We start from the raw sequence: 18436 nt of genomic DNA, 5'->3' as shown, positions 1-18436 counted from the left end.
TGTAATGGTGTGGGGAAGAAGATTAATTTATCTAGCTATTCTCATTGTAATATTCAAGTTGGGAAAGAGGTGAGTCTGCAAATAACTGTGAAAATTTACTTTTTTGCATCTTGAAGTAAGAAGTGGCTGTGGTCATGCTGGATAGCTATTGCCCGCCCCCCGCCCGCCAATATACAAAATTCAAAGACATGCACCTCTGGGAGTATGGATGTGGCAACCCATGTGGTGGCTTTTCCCTCCTCTGAGTGCAATTGCAAGTGACTCCTGCATTCAAAGTCTTGCTTTAGGCACACATTCAAAGCACAATTCAAAGCAGTTTATCTTAATATAAGTAAAAGTCTAGTGTTGGATCAGGGTATTATTTGTTTCAGATTTCATCAGACTGAAAACAGGGGGCTGTGACACTAACCATATTAAAGCAGAAAAGCTGGCGTGAGGTTGTTTAGTCTTCTTGACACCTCCACCTTTACCTTTGCAAGGAAGTCCAAAGGCTGTGGGGCTGGAAGTTTATTTGTGCTCTGAGGTTCTCAAGCACTTTCACTCTTAAAAAAAAAAAAAAAAAAAAAAAGTCTCACAGTTCTTTAAGAAATTGAGCCTGAACCATTGGAGGCTAAGAGATCTCTTCCTTTTCCGATAAATGCCTGTGCTCAGAATCCTCAAATTTGGCTGTCTTTATTTACTTCTATATTAGTTCCAATTACGTGCAGTGTAAACCAGCTTTTTGATTAACAAAACAGCAGAGCATTGGTTAAGAACACTTAAACTTCAAAAAAAATTCCCCTGGGAAGTGGGCTCTGAATTGGTTAATAATGTGCAGTACTTGCTAAATTGCTGACTTCCAGATGTGGAAAATATCTTTCTTGTTTAGGACCTATGTAACCTGATTGGATTACGACAGAAGCGTCACGTTGGAAGCTTTTGAGTGATTATTTAATTAACCATACAGTAGAAAGCTGTATTCTCCAGGAAATCCCTTCCATATTTACATAACCAATCCCTTCAGAGCAAAGGTGGAGTCTTTTCTTTTTAATTTTACTTTAATTGCAATATCAAAAAAATATATACTCCAAAACTTAGACCCCATGCCGTTTAATATCATGCTCTTCCTTCCCTGCTAAGTTCCTCTATGGCCTTTCTCCTTTTCCTCCTACACACACTCCCTCACTTTGTAGTGAGGTCTCTGTGAGATGTAGAGAGATTCAGAGATCAGTCAACCCAGCGCTCTATGTTAATTTACTTAGAGACCCTTTTTTAAAATGCCAAACTACTTTTTAGTATTGGGATCCAATCCAGAAATTCATCATACACACGCCCCAACACACACACCCTAAGATGCAGTTCACATGCAGCTTTTTTTCCCCTGGCTCTGCCATCTAAAAAGAAAAATAAAATAAAATAAGAAAAAGGGCAAAGAATTTAGTTACAGAAGACGTGCTGAGAAATCCACACAACTTAATGTGCATCTCAAATCTGGTCATTAGAAATATCTGTATAAGAAGAGGCGATCCGGATTGAGGACCCGGGATCTTTCCCTTTAACTTTCGCCCCTTAGAGTTCTCCAGTTCTGTGAATGGTGTGCACCGTTTTCCGCCCTGTACTCTGTAGGATTTAGTGATGAGGATAATGATGCCAAAGGCTTGACGGGGGGGGGGGGGGGGGGGGCGTGGAGAAGGGAGGGAGGGAGGGAGGCGAGAGGGAGGGAGAGAGGAAGGGAGGGAGGTGGAATTTCATTTCTTCCACTAAAGCGTTTGCGGAGACTTCAAGGTATAATCTATCCCAGATCCTTTCCCAGAGAGAAACTTGGCGATCACGTTTTCACATGATGCTCACGCTCAGGGCGCTTCAATTATCCCTCCCCACAAAGATAGGTGGCGCGTGTTTCAGGGTCTCTCCTCTCTCTCCTACAGAAAAGAAAAAGAAAAAAATGTCATTAGAAGAGGCGTAACACGTCAGTCCGTCCCCAGGTTTGTGTTTCCTGGAGTGGCCGAAAGAGATCAGTTCTAACCTGCTCCGCAGGAATAACGGTCCTGCCTCCCGACACTCTTGGCGAGGTTTTGTACAGTTTGCTCCGGGAGCTGTTTCTTCGCTTCCACCTTTTTCTCCCCCACACTTCGCGGCTTCTTCATGCTTTTTCTTCTCACCATTTCTGGCCAAAACTACAAACAAGACTTCGCAGGTAGGTTTTTTTCCCCTTTTCTCTCTTTTTATTCCTTTTTGGTATGGTCATCCCCCACCCTCCTTTTATGATTTTTCTCCTTTTAAGTGGGGATGTGAGTCTGAAGTGAGAAGGAGTGTCTGTGGGCAGGAATTTCAGGTGGGTTTAGCTCCTTTATGGCAAGCTTTTCCCAAGAGTGACTTCTTCGATTTCTCTGGCACTCCTGTTCTCTCTCCTTCCTTTTCTCTCCTTTTTCCTCCCCCAAATAATTTGCCCTGTACCTGTCCATTCAGGTAACCAAAGGTGCCTTTTGCTACCCACCCTAGGAAAAGTTTTATTGAGAACTACATGGTGGAATGAAAACTCTTCAAGGGGAGAAATTCTGCTCTATTTTTGCATCTAGTCCCAATTCATTGTATTCAGCAATTAAAACTTGGCAAATACCTGTTAATAATTACAAAACTTGATTGCTACAAACCTACCAAATTCAGGGGCAAGTCTTTCTCTTAGATATGGCAGTGCATCCTCTCCCACCGGAGAAGGCTGTTTTCTAAGCAGAAAGTTGCCTGTTTTTGTCTGCTTAGCGAGTTTCATTTCTTTATTTTATTCTTTGTGTGTGTATGTATGTGAAGTAACACCTCACTTCTGTGATGATAAATAAAGAAGTGAAAGTCCTCATGGAACTTGAGTCGTTTACCAAAGTGTGTATGTGTGTCTGGGGGGGTCACTACAGCTGGGAAGAAAGCTGCTGTCAGGATATCAGAGTTTTAAATTAAGGGTAACTTTTGAAATTGTATTTTAAATGGCATAGTATTATAGACATGGATTTAACAGGAGACACATGCACACACATATCCCATTCCATACTTTGGCACTGAAAAGTCGAGAGAGATAGCAGGAGTTCCCAGGAACAGTGATGAGCCCGGCTAACATGAATGTGTTTATCTCCCACCTACTTATATATTTTACATGCTCCCCCTATAATGATGAAGGCAAGATTACTAACTCCAGAGTTAGAAATAACAGGCAAAGATAAAGTTTACAGCACAAATGCCCTGTCTCTCCCTCACACACACACACATGCTCATAAAACTAGCAGCTTACTTTATTAAACATGTATTTATATGCAATCGTGTTTAAGTCTCAGCATGAATACAGACAGGCCAGCTGTTTCATCCCAGACACTTGTGTGACCATTTCCTTATTTCAGGATTTTTCCCAACAATTTCCAATCAATAGGAGAGCCAAGAAATGACAAAACGTGTCAAACTTAAAAGTCACCCACTATGCCTAGGTTAAATTCAAGGTGCTTTCTAAATCATCCACTTCCCCTTCTCTCTGCTCCCCCCCCCCCCACCCCTCTCAGCAAATGTGTGGAAACTGATACTCACTTTCCAGGTTTTCTGCAAAGCTTCTAGCACAGGAGACAATAGGTGCGGGGCGTGGGGACTGAGTGTGCTCGGCAGAGAAAGGGTTAATGGCCCTTGTGTTACAGTTTGCATCTGTTACATCTTTTATAGCCCCTGTTTAAACTAATCCTCGAGGCACAGCATCTTCCCAACCTCCACTGAGTTTCGGGATTCTCCTCTCCTGCCTGCCTCCGAGGTTCCCCTTCTCCAAGTTTTGACAGTTTCAGCTGAAAAAATGCAGCGCCTCTCTCGATTTTTAGGTACAAAAGTTTCGAAGCCAGGAAGGATACGATCATTTAGTAGAGCTTAAAAGTATTGCCGTAGCGGTTGGACTTTCTCTTTCTTTTCTTGAGGGGATAAAAAAAATTTTCTACTGGAACTATTTAAGGGAACCAGTGTAGGGGAGCATGTGTGTGAATGAGGTGGGGGAAAATACTTAAGTAAATATTGTCAAAGTGCCGGGGGGGGGGGGAGTTGGGGGGGTGGGAAGCGACAGTGTCCAAAGAGGCTTATAATTATACTTCTTATTTCGGCGTGAAACGGGAAATCTTAATTTGGGGGCGGGGGACTGGGGGGAGGCAGAGACAGTGCCTCGATAAACTCCAAAAGGGGAGGGGAGGGGGCGCGGGGCGAGTGGGCTTCCTATAATTACTATTATCAATTTGCCCGAGTGTGCTTCATCCGGGGGCTGTTTCGCGTTGTTTGTTTGTTTGTTTCCTCTGGGGAATGGGGTTGTGGGGGGGTGGGGTGAGACAAGATGAGAGTGAAAGAAAGCCTCGCCTCACCCCAAGTTCCCGAGCCGGGCTGAGGACTTTTCCGAGGAAAGGGTCCGCCTAGCCCTGAGTCAAGCAGCCTTACTGTACCGCCGTGTGCATTCCCTCATACGGTCAGGAGTTATGACTCATTTTGAAGATGTAATTCTTGTCTCTCTGATCCCCTCGCGGGTGCAACACACCAAACAGTAACAAACACAAAGCGCCTCGGGGCCAAGGCTGGGGGTAGGGGGCGGGGAGGGGGCCGCCGAAGTTTCGCTTTGGCGTTGGGGGGCGCGGATGGGTGCTCGCCGGGGCCCTGGCCCGGCTCCCCTGGGCGGCCCGCGCGCGTTTCAATGGGCGCGGGCGATGCCCACATTGTCGCTGTGTTTGGTTGCTAGATCGAGCCTGCGTGCTGCCGAAGCAGGGCGCCGAGTCCATGCGAACTGCCATCTGATCCGCTCTTATCAATGAAGCAGCCGATCATGGCGGATGGCCCCCGGTGCAAGAGGCGCAAACAAGCCAATCCCAGGAGGAAAAACGGTAAGAAGCGGCCCGAACCAAACTTTTCCGGGCCACTCCGCGGCTCGAGACCCAGGGAGAAGGAGGGGGAAAGGGAAAGGGAACCGAGGCGGCGGCGGCGGCGGCGCCCAGGGCTCGCGGGCGAGCCTCTCTCCGTGGCCGGCGCCGGAGCCCGGCGCGCGCGGCGACTGGACCCGGGGAGTTGGGGAAGTGCTGGGCAAAGTGAGCGGGGGGCGCCGGGGGGCTCCGAGCGCTGGGGTCCGGCGGGGGCCCCGCGCCCCCACCCCGCCACCCCCTTGTGCCCCCGTCTCCACCCTCCCGCTGCCTCCGCCTCTCTCTCCGCTAGCGCCCGGTCCGCCGGGTCCCCGGCCGGGCTGCGGGAGTGTCCGGCAAGGGCAGGGCGGGGGCCCGGGCGCCAGGTCTTGCAGGATCCCGGGGCGGGGGCGGGGGTGGCAGAGGAACTGCGAGGGCGGGAGAGGGGGCCTGGGGCTGTGCCTCCGCAAGGCTTAAAGTTTCTTGCCGGAGTCTCGCGGCCGCCTCTCCGTACGCCAAGTAACGGTCCGCGGGCAGCGGGGCCCGGCCGGGCGCGCCCGAAGCTCGGGTGGGAGGGACTCGGCCGGCCCTGCGCGGGGTCCGGCAGGGTCCATGCGGGCTCGGGGGTAGGTGGCTCCTCTCCAGCGGGCTCTGGCCCCACGCCGGGGACTGGAGGGGTCGAAGAGAGCAGGGAGAGTTTTCTGGGCAGTTTCTACATGGTCAGGAGGAGCCCGTTATCCAAGCTGAGTCAGGAAGGAGGAAGGAGATGGGGGTGCGAGGGGGACACACAGACCAGAGGTGGGAGATTAAAAGGGTGACTGTTAATAAGGTTTATCTTGGAGAGAGGCAGAGAAGGGATGAAGGAAAGGAAAGAGAGAAACAGAGAGACAGAGAGAGAGATCGACCCCCCTAGGTGTTACCCCCGAACAAAATCGTGGGAATAAAAGAGAAAAGTGATTGGCAAGAGCGCAGAAGGCGCCTGGGGGAGGGGAGAGAGCTGGGGGCCAGAGAGGGTGCTGGGGGGAGCTGACAGAGGATACTGAGTTTAAAAAGAAAAACCAACCCCCCAAAACAAACAAGCGAACTAGCGCCAGCTCAGACTGGGAAAGGAAACTTCTCGCTCCCCTCGATCTCAGCTTGATCACCCGGCACGGGGCCGCGTTGACGCTCCTGAGCTGGACGTGGGGACGCGGCGCCGGCCCGGCCTCCGGCCTCCCGCAAACCCAGCCCGCACCTCGCGGGGACCGCCCGGCCCACTTGGAGCAACTTTCCTCTAGAGAGGACAATTGTGCGCGCCCCAGGCCTGCCCCGGAGCTGCGCGGCGCAGGGAGGGGGCGACTGGGGGCGCAGTGCGGGGTGCTGGAGGGAGAGAAAACACAAAGACGAGAGAATTTTGATTAGAGACAAATGATGCTTCACTCTGTCTCTGTCTCTCTAGGTTGTGTGTGGGGTGTGTGTGTGTGTGTGTGTGTGTGTGTGTGTATCTTTTGCTTGTTGTGGTGGAGGTGTCGAGCCATATGGGGGAGTGATAGAGGAATTTTGGTCAGAAACTGTTCGTTACGTATCCTGCCTTTTCCCTTTGTGCTGCCTTTGATCTATTTGCTTGGCTTAGTATTACAAAAAAAAAAAAAAAAAAACAAGTACAATAATATATTCCGAGCTGCTTCCCCAAGATCCAGTTGAGGCTGCCTCTTTTTAAGTCTGTCTCTCCTCTCTCTCTCTCTCTCTCTCTCTGTGTCTCTGTCTCTCTTAATTTAATTTTTTTCTTCATTCTGGTATCTGGCATTATTTAAGGTGGTCCTTACACAGGAGACCTCCCCTTCCCCATCTCTGGGTAATTTAGTAGACACTAAAATTATACCTAATGTCCCCCTCTCCTCTCTTGTGTTTCCTCTGTTCCTTTTATTAAATGTTGGTTATTGATTTTCTAAAATCAATGTCTGTTGTGGGGCTTTTTTCCCCCTCTTACAAGTATCTAAAGCACGGTGCTGATCAACTGGATAACAAAAGCTTTGTGTCAAGGAGGCTTTTTTTTTTCTTATGTTAAACAGTCATTTTTTTGAGAGAGAGAGAGAGAAGAGAACGAGATATAAAGCAAGGTTCCCAGAAGTGTTCTTTTGCAGAAGAGACTATTTAGAATGTTTGTTTCTGCTTTCCTCCCTCCTCCCACCCCCTTCGGGATTTTGCCACTGATGACCAGCCTGGCCCGGGCAGTGAGGTCAGGCCAGAGCCCAGGTCTGGGGAAATAGAGGGCTCCAAGCTTCCTGGGAACCCTGAGGGGTGGGGTTGGCTGAGAGGGAGGCCTGCTGGGGGCTTCGCAGGTGAAACAGAGTGCCAGGGAGGTGCTCAGCCATGGACACTGCAACCATTTCCCCTCCGCCCAGCCACTAACTTGGGAGAAGCCTCAACACTCCGAAATGGAAAGTTGAATTGCACATTTTAAGGCATTTACCTCAGACCTTGCCCAATTAACAGCAAGCCTGTCCATTGCTTATAGCTCCTCTAACTTTGACTATTACCTGTCTCTTTTTCCAAATAATCTGTTAAAAAAAAAAAACATGCTGTGAATTGGTTACTTGTCAGTGTTTTTCTTCGGGTTTAATCTGACTGAGCAATGCCCTGGTTTTGAGAAGCAGGTAGAAGAGTTTTCTTCCCCCTTTTTCATTTTCTTTCTCATCAAGCACATATCCAATGCCTTTCCCTTTGGGGATTGCCAGGATTTATCTGAACTGAGTGGATTTTTCTTCTTTCCTGGATTCATGGAAAAGATGTCACTTTTGAGCTTGTGTCTTTGCTGATAACACTAAATATGATGATGCTTATCAAAATCATATAGAAATTCCTGGAAAGGAATAATGGCAATACTAATCACAGAAGTAAGAAGCTGCAAGAAAAAAAAATGGTCATCTAGGAAACTAGAATGGCATTTTATATAATTTTAGTGAAGTCAACAATGTATATATAGGTGAAGGCGACAAGAAGAAACAACATGTAAAGCAGTTGTGTGTGCGTGCATGTGTGCATGTGTGTGTTTGAAAGGCTGGTCAAGAATGTGATTAGAAGACGATGCTGTACACAATTATTAAAAAGCAAAGGAGAAGGAGGCAGTTTGAGGGAAATAAATGTGCAAAGAGAGAAACAAGAATCTAAAATCCAGCCTTCAAGATTCTCAGGCCAGCAAGATGCTTGGCAAAGACAGTGCCAGGGCCAAGTTAATCCAGAGCTGACAGTCTCCTTTCCCCCACATGGAAAGGATGAAATCTCTTCCCAGAAAGTAAGATGTGCAGGAGGAAAGGGGGAGAGGGGTGAGGGGGAAGGAGGCAAAAAGCAAGTTGCCGGCAGACAAGAATGTGTGTCGGTTTCAAGAAAGTTCAGTCAGATGATCTTCAGTCGCCTGACTCACTTTGTAACACTTTCACTGAAGCTGGAGAGGAGGGGGAAAACCCAGCCCCCCTTTTCCATTCCCCTGATTATACCCCACTATCTCCACACAGCCTTGGAGTCAGAAATGAGCACTTGGAGCGGGAGATGCGCGGCTGTTGCCTGCCACTGGCGGGCCCGGTTGTAACTTGCAAAGTTTGTTGCTTTAGCCCTTGATTCGGCTCCGGCTCCTGGGGATGCTCCTGCTTCCCTCCGGCCCCCTGTGGAGCAGGGAAGATGGGCCAGCCTCCCCAGCCCACTGCCTTCCTGCATCAGCCTCTGAAAAATCGCACACAGACATGCAGGTTGTTAACAAAAATCAAATCTGGAAACTGCTTGTTTCAGAAAAGGGAATGAAGTTGTCTTTTAAATGAAAACTGAAGTAGGAGAGGAGGGGGAAAGGAAATGGAGGAAAGAAAGAAAAGTTAAATTTGGTTTTTCTTCAAACTTTCAGCTAAAGGGTTGGGGATTGTGTGGGGAAGTGGGGAAGATTTTTACAAACGCCTTTGGTCTCTGATTTCCAGTGGTAAAGGAAAGGGATAAAGTTGGGTGTTTTCAGGGCTTTGAACCCTAGGGGAGAAACAATCAGATGAGCAGAAATGATTATCCTTTTTTCAGATAAGCCCTCTCTCCTTACCACTTCCTTAAAGGGAGTGGAGGCGCTGGTGGTGATGCTTGCAGGCAGCGGAGGACAGAGAAGTTGCTTCCGCTTCAGAGATGCTTAAATGAAAAGGGAAAGAAATGCATTCTGCCCCTTGTTAAGGATGTGGCTCCTGCCTCTCCTCTCTGAGAGGTGAAGTTGGGATGGGGCAGCCCGGAGTCAGAGCCCCTTAGTACACACTGAGGCAGGGAAGTTTCCTTCGGATTACAGTCGCTTCAGACTTGGTTATCTGTGTAAGTGGAGAAATCTTTTGCAAGTAGCTTTCTTCATAAAGTTGGTGAGTTGATAGGGAGCCTGTTTTGCTGATTCTCAAAGCCCTCAGAGGCAGTGTGGCAGGTACCAGTTCTGAGGGCGCTCCTAAGATATCCATCTCCATCCTTTTCTCTCTGTGGAGATCTTCTGCAAGTTTCGTCACGCTGCACACACGCAAGACTGGGGGCTATGTATCTAGACTGATCTATTTGTTTTATTTCGGTTTGGAAAAACTAAGTCCATTGGGGTAGAACATGCCTTCCGTCGTAGCAGAGCCACGAGCCTGCTGGCATCCATAGTGTGACGCTCCACCAGGGGTAAGGGTGGGCTAAGGATTTTAAACTTTACATTGTTACTCTGTTGCCAAATAAAAATAAATTCACGTCTTTAAGCATTTATTTCCAAACACGCATAAAGCCAAGATTAAAGTTCCTTGCTAAACGGCTATGTCATATGCATCCGATGCTTCCTTTCTCGCTTGCTTAATTTGCTCAAAGTAAAGAAAATTCCAAGAGGTTATCAAAGACCCTGATACCGTCTTAAGAATATTTCCTTGGAGAAATGTATGTCTACCCTGAAGGTAGGAAAGGACGGTGTTGCTAGCTCTCTAGCAGTGCTGCGTTTATTCTAAGATGTGGAAGATTCTTTTCCTTACAACAGTTTTTGTCATCTGCATTCTTCCAAGGCTTTTAAGGTGCATTTTCTTCTGTGTGAAAGGGAACTCTTTGTCCTTTTCCTCTCCAGCACCGTGGCTTCCCAAGGTAGACACTATTTTGTGCCTGTCACAGAGAGAGGGAGTGCAGGTTTGCAATGCTCACAGACAATTGATTGTCTGCCCTAATGTGTTTCATTTACATGTTTATAACGTCAATGGTGCTGGGGTGTCCACTGTACCATTCATTCCCGCATTCCCACAAGGGGGCAATTGTCTGAATGGCCAAGTCAGACACCTTTTTGATTGCTCTTTGGTTGTCTTTTTAGAGCAAAGAGATAAAGGAGGAAAATCTGTGATGCAGAAACACTAGTTGAAAATATACAGAATTAAATGTCACCACAAAAGCAGATGTTAACATAAGCCCAAATGTGCTTTTTAGCCAAGATGTGAAGGTTGAAAAAAATAATTCCGAGCAGAGGGAAGGATGATTTAAAACCAATAAATAAAGCCCTATTCCCCCCTCCCTATTTCTTTTCTTTCTTTAGCAGTCAGAAGATGAAATGTGATTTTCCTTTTCATTTTTAAGCCTTGAAACATCTAGGCACCTCCCTATTATTTGTATGTTTGCTGTGATTTGTGAATTTTGTATATATTTACATAGCTCTGTTTATACCAACAGCATCAGCTTACCACTTGGAAAATCTATTGAATCACTATTTGGGCTGTGGGGAGTGTAAACTTTTAAAAAGTAAGATCCAAGTATTTCTTCATCAAGCATTTTTTAAAAGGAAAGCAGTAATAATCAGCAGACTCTGTGGAAGTCTTTGCCTTAATAGCTATGTGCCAAATACTTTTATCTTGGGTGACAGTCCTGTCAGAGTGAAAACTCTCAGGAAAAGTGTAACTAGTAGTTACAAAGTAAATAAAGAATTTCGTTTTAAGGTGTTCTGTACTGTTTTTATACTATGTGTGTATGCGTGCATGTGTGTGTGTTGTCTTGTGTTTCCTCTGAGAAAAGTGAGAGGAAAAGCCATCCATGTGTGTGCTTTTGGCTTTTCTCTTCATTCAGTTCTCCCCTACATATTATGCATATATGTATCACACATGAATACATCTGCTTAAAAAAGAAAGATTTCACAGTTCAGATGGTGCCTTGCTGGTTCATTAAGGTAATACAGTTATTAGAAGTTCGTCTAATTTCGCGTGTGGTCCATAAGGAGAGAAAATACTAACTCTTGTGTCATCTGGTAGGAGGTAAATAGGGTGGGGAAACTTTTATAATTTTGTAGTAAATTAGGGAGAAAAAATCGCCAGTCTGTGAAAAGATTTTTGCCTCTCCGGGAAGACACGCACAGTAGCTGCACCGTTAGCTGAACCCCTGACACGGCGGTCTTTTGAATGCCTTAGGTATGATTTCACTTTCGCTCACATCAATGCTGACCTGAATGCCTTTCATATCTGATCCGCTGTGTCTCTCCCAGTAAACATCCCCTGAGGGGAGAACAAAGAAAGGAGCTCTTCTTCTTCTTAATCACAATTCAGCCCTTTCACCGCCGGCAGGCTCCATTTGCATTCTGCCACAGAAAGCCAAGATGAAAAGAAAGAGAGAGAGAGAGAGGAGAGAGGAGAGAGGAGAGGAGGAGAGAGGCAGAGGGTAGTAGCTGAGTAAAATAACTTAGGTGTTTGTGGCTGTTTGTTGGGCTTTCCCTAGTTACCAGCCTTATATAGTTGATGCTTGACCAGGCCCTGTCCCTCCTGACAGGCATATAGTGTTACAAGATGGCATGTCTGTACTATTCATGGCCACCCGCTCAACACTTGAGGTAAAAAGTGTCAGAGAGGGATCAAATTCTCCCTCAGAAGCCTGTTAGACTTGGGGTCAGGTGTGTGGACTTCCCACTCTTGAGTGCTGCCTACTATTTGGCTTTACTTATTGTTTACCATCAGACCAGGGAGGTGAGGGCACTTGGGGGACGGGTGGGGGGGGGGGGTTGCTGCAGCTGGAGACTGCTCTGGAGGAGAGAAGGGATAAGTCTCCCAAGGCCCTGCTCTGGTTTCGGTGATGGGTGTCTGGCCCAGAGAAAAAGGGAGAAGTGCTTACAACCAGCCTGAACACACTGATAAATCTTCAGGAAAACTGGAAAAGACTTTCCCATTTTTTCCCCTGACTTTTTATGATAATTCATATTTTCAAATGAAAGGGGAAAAAAGCCAAGAAAGAAACTCTCAAATGAGCCAAAAAGGAAAAAAAAATTCTCTGAAAAGAATTTTAGGGGGAAAAGTTGTTCTATTTTAAAAAGCTTTGAGGGCTGTAAAGTGCCACGTTTTTCACACCTTCTCCATACTTTTTTTTCAGATTTTTTTAGTATGTTTAACATTTGTGAGATGACAGCCTTTTTGTATCTCAAACTGGATGCTTCAAGATTTGTAGGGAGGGGTTGGTGGTATTCATGTTCTCCTCAGAGAGAAAGTTTATGCCTCAAGGGCTCCTTCTTACTGGGAACTGTTTAAACCCTCGCAGGCGGACCTGTCAGGTTTTACTGTGTTATTTGCCTCCATTTTCAACATGCAAAAGTAACATGCAGTTAATGGTATCGGAATGAGACCACAGCAAGAGCAGAAACCTCTCGTGACAACTTTTCAGCTACATTATCTTGCTCCTAAACTGTCTTGTCTTTTTTCCCCCTTTCTGAAACCGCTTTTAGATACCAACAGTTTTTCAACAATTAGATTAAGCACATAATGCGCGTGCGTGCGCGCGCGCGCGCACACACACACACGCACGCGCGTACACCACAAGTTTAGAAGTGCAATCGCTTCACACAGCAGAGTGAATAATTGGAAATGGGGGCTTTTCTGATAGCCATTGTGCGGATTTCACTTATAAGAGCAAAACTAGCGGAGATATTAGAAGTTGTACACGAGCATGTGACACAGATTCCTAATTTTTTTTTTCTTTTTCCCAGAAGATTTACAGAATTTACAAAAAGAGATTATCCCTACACCTTCCACCCCTCCTATCCACCCCCATGACCCAAGCAATGAAGGATTTAGGCAGATTTACTTCAGTAAACACCTTTGGACACTTGGGGGGAAAGTGGGAGTCTGTTTGCAAAAGGAGGCTTTTGTTAAGTGAGGTACCGGGATAATGCTTTACCAGGCAGCTGTGATATTAACCTACCCAGCAATGCGGGAACACTCTTTAACTCTTTGAGTGCCTGGCCCTTTGCACTCAGCAGATAAAATCCTGGCTCTCCAAAGACACTCAGAATTCTGGTTCTAGCAGTTTATTATTCAGACAAGTCTTGTAGACATGAAAACTGTTCAAGCTTTTAAAACAATGTGGTTTAATTAGATGAGGTGGACTTACATTGCTCATAAGCCCTCCAAATGGTGGTTTATAATTGGCAAGAAAAAAAAAAAGGAATCAAGGCAGCACATTAAAAATTCCAGGAAATATCTTTAGAAAAGCTATTTTCATTTCCAGCTTTTAAAATATTAGACCATGGTAGCTAGAGGGAATAAAGCAGCTGGGGCCTCTCTCCTTACTATAAAAGACACCAGAAGTTTGTGATGAAGAAAGGGGCTTCGGCTCAAAAAGCTGTAAGAGGCCAGTTGGGACAGTGACATTATCACAGCCCTCGCATCTTTTCAAGGGGGAAGTGTTGCCTATCTTTCAGAGCTTGGAAGGTCATGTGAACCTCAGAGTCAGGGCCCGAGGCCGACTGTTACCAACTTGAGACTTGCCAAAGCAAGCAGAGAGGCATTTATAAGAGGAAGGAGTTAATGGTTATTTTTTGCCGGGCACAAGAATAACTTTACAGGTGTTGCATTTGGGCTTAAATAAGATTGCCTTATTTAGTTTCGAAAAAGAGTGTAGGTGTCAACGTTCAAGCAGCCACAAATGTGTGAGAAAGTAAAGGGTATGAGACATGACAGGATTAAAGGTGTTTGCTATGTTGTTACACCGTGTGTCAGGCTGCAAGCTCCCTTTGTCACAGCCTCCTGGTGATTTGACAGCGCAGATCTACTTCCCTTCTAGGTGAGACAGCATTTTTTAACTGGAGTTATAAATATGGTACACCCTTCGAGTTGCACCCTGCCTCCCAGATCCATGAATCCTATTTGAAAGCATCTTGCCCTGAGACACAATGAACAAATGCTGTATACAGGGGGCTGTGTGCTCGGGGGCCCGGGCATCGCCAGCATCACAGTGGCTGGCATTGACTGTTGTTTGGCAAGAAGGTCCTCTGCCAAATCATCCAATAATTAAGTTTTATGTTATTTGTATGAACGACCAAGCATGCAGTATCCCTTTTCAAATCAAAGGGAGGCTTAAAATTACTTTTTGAACACTTTCAGACCATGGTCAGGTCACAGTTTGGGGGCTGAATTAAAATGATCTCATTCATGATCTAATTGAGGTTGGCAAAACCTTAACAGTAGCAGGAGTACATAAATATAAATCAAAGACCAAAATTTAGCAAATCATATCATTTGCTAGAAATCTGCTCATGAATTATTCTCCAATTGCCAACCCAGAAGTTAAACTTTGTCTCCCCTCAGCAACAGTAACTGTGCATATTTTTTCAGGCTCCTGACAGGAAAGTTAGAGGAGCTGAAAAGAGGAGGAAGATGATCAATGTTTCATCAGATATTCTGTGCTTGTGACCCAGGAACATAGGATAGCTAATAAAGCCAAGTACATTACAGTGGGTGCTGCAGTCTTGGTTAGAAATTAATAGTGGGCTTCCGAAACCCAGACTATGGGAGAGCAAGCAGCGGGGACACGTAAGGGATATAAGGGGAGCAAATATTTTGAGAAGGATCTGATTGAACTTTGCTTTCATTTTTCAATTGAGGAATGTAATCGTCATAATGATTTATGATTTTTTTTTTTTTACAAACTTAAGTCTATTAGTAAGCTGAGTTGAGGGCATGAGATTTGAAGTAATTGATAGAATTAAAAGACAATATTGAAATGTTAGTGTACATATTTAAGTTACCTTTCCTTTTAAAAAAAAAAAAAAGCATTTCTATAAAATTAAGTCTCCAGACCATTTCTCCTATAATCTATGGGATTAAACCTCATGTTCTATTGTTTCTAATCTGTTTTTAGTTTTTCTTCATTTTTCTGGATTGCCGTGTGTTACTTCAACTTGAACCCACACATACTCTGCTTTAAACTGGAGGAGACTTAATTCTGAACGCAACCGTTTTGAAGTTAAGATTTTAAATCCCACTTAAGTGAAGATATTCTTTCAAGCAAATGACAAACGCAGAACTGGCCAGTTTAGTTAACTTTATCATGAAGGTGTGTTTTTAAGTCGCAACCATAAGGTGGAAATATTTTTAAATAATCTCAGGTGATAGAGGTAAACGACTGCATTCTTTTGAGAACAGGTCGTTGTCATTAATGATTTCCCATGACAAAAATTCAAAACATATTCTACATTTAAAAAAATGTAATGGATTCCTTTTCAATAGTTAGGTTGTTAATATGACTATATAGTGATTTTTTTGTTCTTTATTTCATTTCATATTTCTTTTTATAATCAACAATAGGAAAGAAAGGTACTCCTGACAAGTTCCCTCCTAAAAATAAGCAATCAATAATAGATCAACAGAGGAAGATATCATGCTATTTAAGATCTGAGATTTTTTTTTCTGTCCTAAACAGAGTGTTATTTCAAGGAATTCAGTGCCCAAGTGATCTATAATGTAATATATAGACTTCACTGTTTCTTAGTTTAAATTGTATTTCTGTTGTCTTGTATATCTGAGTAACTGTAATCAAAGAAACTTTGCAATTTGCCTATTCTTGGAAGTACCTAAGTTTCTATTTTAGACACAAAGCACATCAATGGAAGTGTTTCACATCATGAGATTTCTCAGTTTTAAGAGGTGAGGTTTATATATAAAGAACTCAGTAAGCTGTGTTTTCATAATAAATAGACCCATTAAAAGGGAAAAATCTCTAAGCAAAATGGTTGTCCTCTAAAGATTTCCCATCACCTTTGCTCTGCTAATGGGAATTTGCACACATTCCACATGCACACATACACAAATACACCCTAGAACCCCGATCTGAGACTGTTCCTCTCTGACTTTCACTATAAGCATACAGCTTGTAAATGAAATATAGTCAAATGAAAACAGTAGAGGTGAAGAATTAATGTAGACCCCTGTTTAGGAGGATTTATTGAAAGAAAAAAGAAGTGTTCCCTGTGCCACATGATTCTTACAAAAGTTACTTGGATCTATTAATCTCAACTTTAAGTGTATTATTTAGGATAAATTACAAGCTTTGTGCTTTTAAATTGCCCCCCCCACCACCGTATTCCTTCAATATTACCAACCTTAACACGGATTATGCTAACCTGGTTGCAAATTATTATGGTTTTTAAAATAGCATTCAGGAGTCCTGGATAAAGATGGTATTTTAAAGTAGTGTTTATAATTTTTAAAAGGAAAAAAAAGGAGGGGTTTAAACTATACTGAACACTTAGAAATGTGTGGAGTTTTATACTTGTGCAGATAAAGTGTGAGGTAGCCTTCCCCTGTGAAACCAAGACCACAAATGATATGTGTCAGTAGGTTCTTTGATAGGGCTTCTGGCCACAGTGTTTTTGTGCTGTCAAACTGCTGTGTTGAACAAACACCTCCTCTGGGACAAAGTGATAAATGCAGAGACAGGCTGGCTTCAACCAGTCTCAGCAACCTCCTCAACCACACCCCCCACTCCCAGGCCCACCTCTCCCTCCCACAATCCAGCCACCTCCCCACTTTTGCTTTGCCCCTTTACCTGAAATTGACATTTATAGAGAGATGCCCAGGGCTTTTCAAGGTGTCAGTGGTGAGTAATTACTGATACTTCCCAAATCTTTGAATCAGTACTATGAAACTACAGGCAAAGACTTTTTCTGGCAGGCTTTATCTAGTCTTTTTTAAGTGGAACTGGACTGAGCTTCTAAACTTTTGCCAACTTGAACTTTTTCCACCTTTGCTTAATCATTTGAAAACCACTTGCTTTCCTCTCGTCTTTCCCCCAGTCACTGGAGTTTTATTTTCTAATGTTCAAGCAGTTATGTTGTGCAACACAAACAAAATTTTGCCTTAAAAAATCCAAACACTATTACCTCCTACTTTTCACTCTCCAGCGTTCTTTTAGGGCTAACACTTCAAATGTATAGCCAACTGATTTTTTTTTTTTTCCTTCTCTCTCTTGGAGCCATTATTCTCTGACTAAAACCTGTTTACTGGTGCCTTTGTGTGTGCTTTTTTCTTCCCCTGACATTAAATGAATTTCCATCTTCTACTTCTGCAATCTCTAAGAAATAGATAAACCATTATATTTTTTCCCTGCTCGTATTTTAAAGCGGTGATCCTGACAGCAGGACGATTATTGCACTTTATGTTTTAGTGGATGTTTGCTGTTGCTAGTTACAGCAACACTTATCATAAGACAGCAAGAAAAGAGTAGTCCCTGGTAATTAAAGTAATGAAATATTCATTTACTCTACCTTTTCTGTAGTCTCACAAATTAGGCTGCTACATTTAATGCCTGCACTGCCTCTGTTTTTATTATAATGGCAGCTTTCGCATCTGCAATTAGGACTAATTCTGACAGTTACAATTTCTGAGGGATGGTAAACAGTGAACGAGATGTGCAGCAGAGGTATTACACGTGAAAAGCCCTTGTCTCTTTAACCTTGTTGTTTTTTTTCTCTCAGAGGTTACCTTTTCCCGATGGTGCAAAATCGACTTGACATAACTGTTCATCAGTTTCAGGGTTTTCCCTGGAGGTATTTGCATCAAATCAGCCCAGTCAAGCTTCAAGTTGAAATTGGCAGGCCAGAAACTGACAGGGTAGGGACTGGAAAAGAGACAGCTAAAGAACAGGCAGCAAACTGACAGTAGCAGAGTGAAAGACCGAGGTGGGGGGGGAGGTTGAGAGCGAGAGCTTTTCAACTTTCCTGTAAGGGAAATCTCAACTCCTGTGCGGATCTCAGGAGCAATGTATCCTGGAGGAACTGGAAATGTCGGGAGATTCAGAACACCTTCAGCTAATTCTTACCACTAGGGCTCACCAGCCCTGCTCCAGGGGTGGGGGGGGGGTGCGGAAAGGAGGGGGGTTCACTCTCATTTCATCTGATTGGATGCCTAAAGAGGAGTGGGCACACTTAATTAAACAGGAGCAAAGTTCTGAGGCACCTCCTCAGCACTTATTAAAGCTTGAAAGCCAAATCTCATGATCAGTGTTATAGGAGGAAAATAAGGCGGTTTGGTGTTTTTTTTTTTTCCCCCCGAATTGTTAACTTGTAGGAAAGTTAACAGTCCTTCTCTTTACCAGGTTTGTTTTCTTGGGTTTCTGCTTGGGAGCAGATTAAGTGTTCACAGAGACCAGAGCTCAGGAGACTGTCAATTCAAAAGTTAGTGCATTTTTGTCAACAAAAACAGCCACGTAGCAAAAAATACGTTTAAAGAGATACTCCTTCGAATAACATGGGGTGGCAAGTTCCCTTTGTCAAATAACACCCTCCTATCCTGGTAACATAAGAACATTAATTCAGTTGT

At 44.4% G+C, this 18436-nt stretch overlaps 2 protein-coding genes across 5 annotated transcripts in view; one reads left to right on the top strand and one right to left on the bottom strand.

Moving 5' to 3' along the window:
* Nucleotides 1-1765: 1765 nt before the first annotated feature.
* LOC148110723 (uncharacterized) lies at nucleotides 1766-3671 on the bottom strand. The gene is made up of 3 exons (XM_087860516.1): nucleotides 3547-3671; nucleotides 2006-2156; nucleotides 1766-1901 (listed from the first exon to the last, which is right to left on the bottom strand). The coding sequence occupies exons 1-3, from the start codon at nucleotides 3655-3657 to the stop codon at nucleotides 1843-1845; spliced, it is 321 nt and encodes a 106-aa protein (XP_087716642.1). The 5' UTR covers nucleotides 3658-3671; the 3' UTR covers nucleotides 1766-1842.
* ZEB2 (zinc finger E-box binding homeobox 2) overlaps nucleotides 2042-18436 on the top strand; it is a 129508-nt gene continuing 113113 nt past the window's right edge. For 2 of the 4 annotated variants that reach the window (XM_087860421.1, XM_087860351.1), the window contains exons 1-2: nucleotides 2042-2176; nucleotides 4718-4859. In XM_087860421.1, coding sequence (XP_087716547.1) covers nucleotides 4787-4859 — 73 coding nt within the window. In that variant the 5' untranslated portion in view covers nucleotides 2042-2176; nucleotides 4718-4786. Of the gene's footprint in view, nucleotides 2177-3705; nucleotides 3825-4272; nucleotides 4451-4717; nucleotides 4860-18436 lie in introns of those variants that run through there. The other 2 variants (XM_087860388.1, XM_087860420.1) reach the window with 2 other exon arrangements.

The sequence above is a fragment of the Ursus americanus genome, chromosome 1, assembly GCF_024610735.1.
Source record: "Ursus americanus isolate L20-20 chromosome 1, mUrsAme1.1.p, whole genome shotgun sequence".
Classification (NCBI taxonomy): Eukaryota; Metazoa; Chordata; class Mammalia; order Carnivora; family Ursidae; genus Ursus; species Ursus americanus.
Note: the sequence above shows the minus strand (reverse complement) of the source record. Positions and strands in the feature narration are given on the sequence as shown.

What these genes read in the sequence shown, in the direction of transcription:
- LOC148110723 (XM_087860516.1), bottom strand. Translation starts at nt 3,657, where the DNA reads ATGCAAACTGTAACACAAGGGCCATTAACCCTTTCTCTGCCGAGCACA. An exon ending in CTTTGCAGAAAACCTGGAAA is followed by an intron (nt 2,157 to 3,546) that starts GTGAGTATCAGT and finishes TCTTGTTTGTAG; the next exon opens with TTTTGGCCAGAAATGGTGAG. An exon ending in CCGTTATTCCTGCGGAGCAG is followed by an intron (nt 1,902 to 2,005) that starts GTTAGAACTGAT and finishes TCTTTTCTGTAG; the next exon opens with GAGAGAGAGGAGAGACCCTG.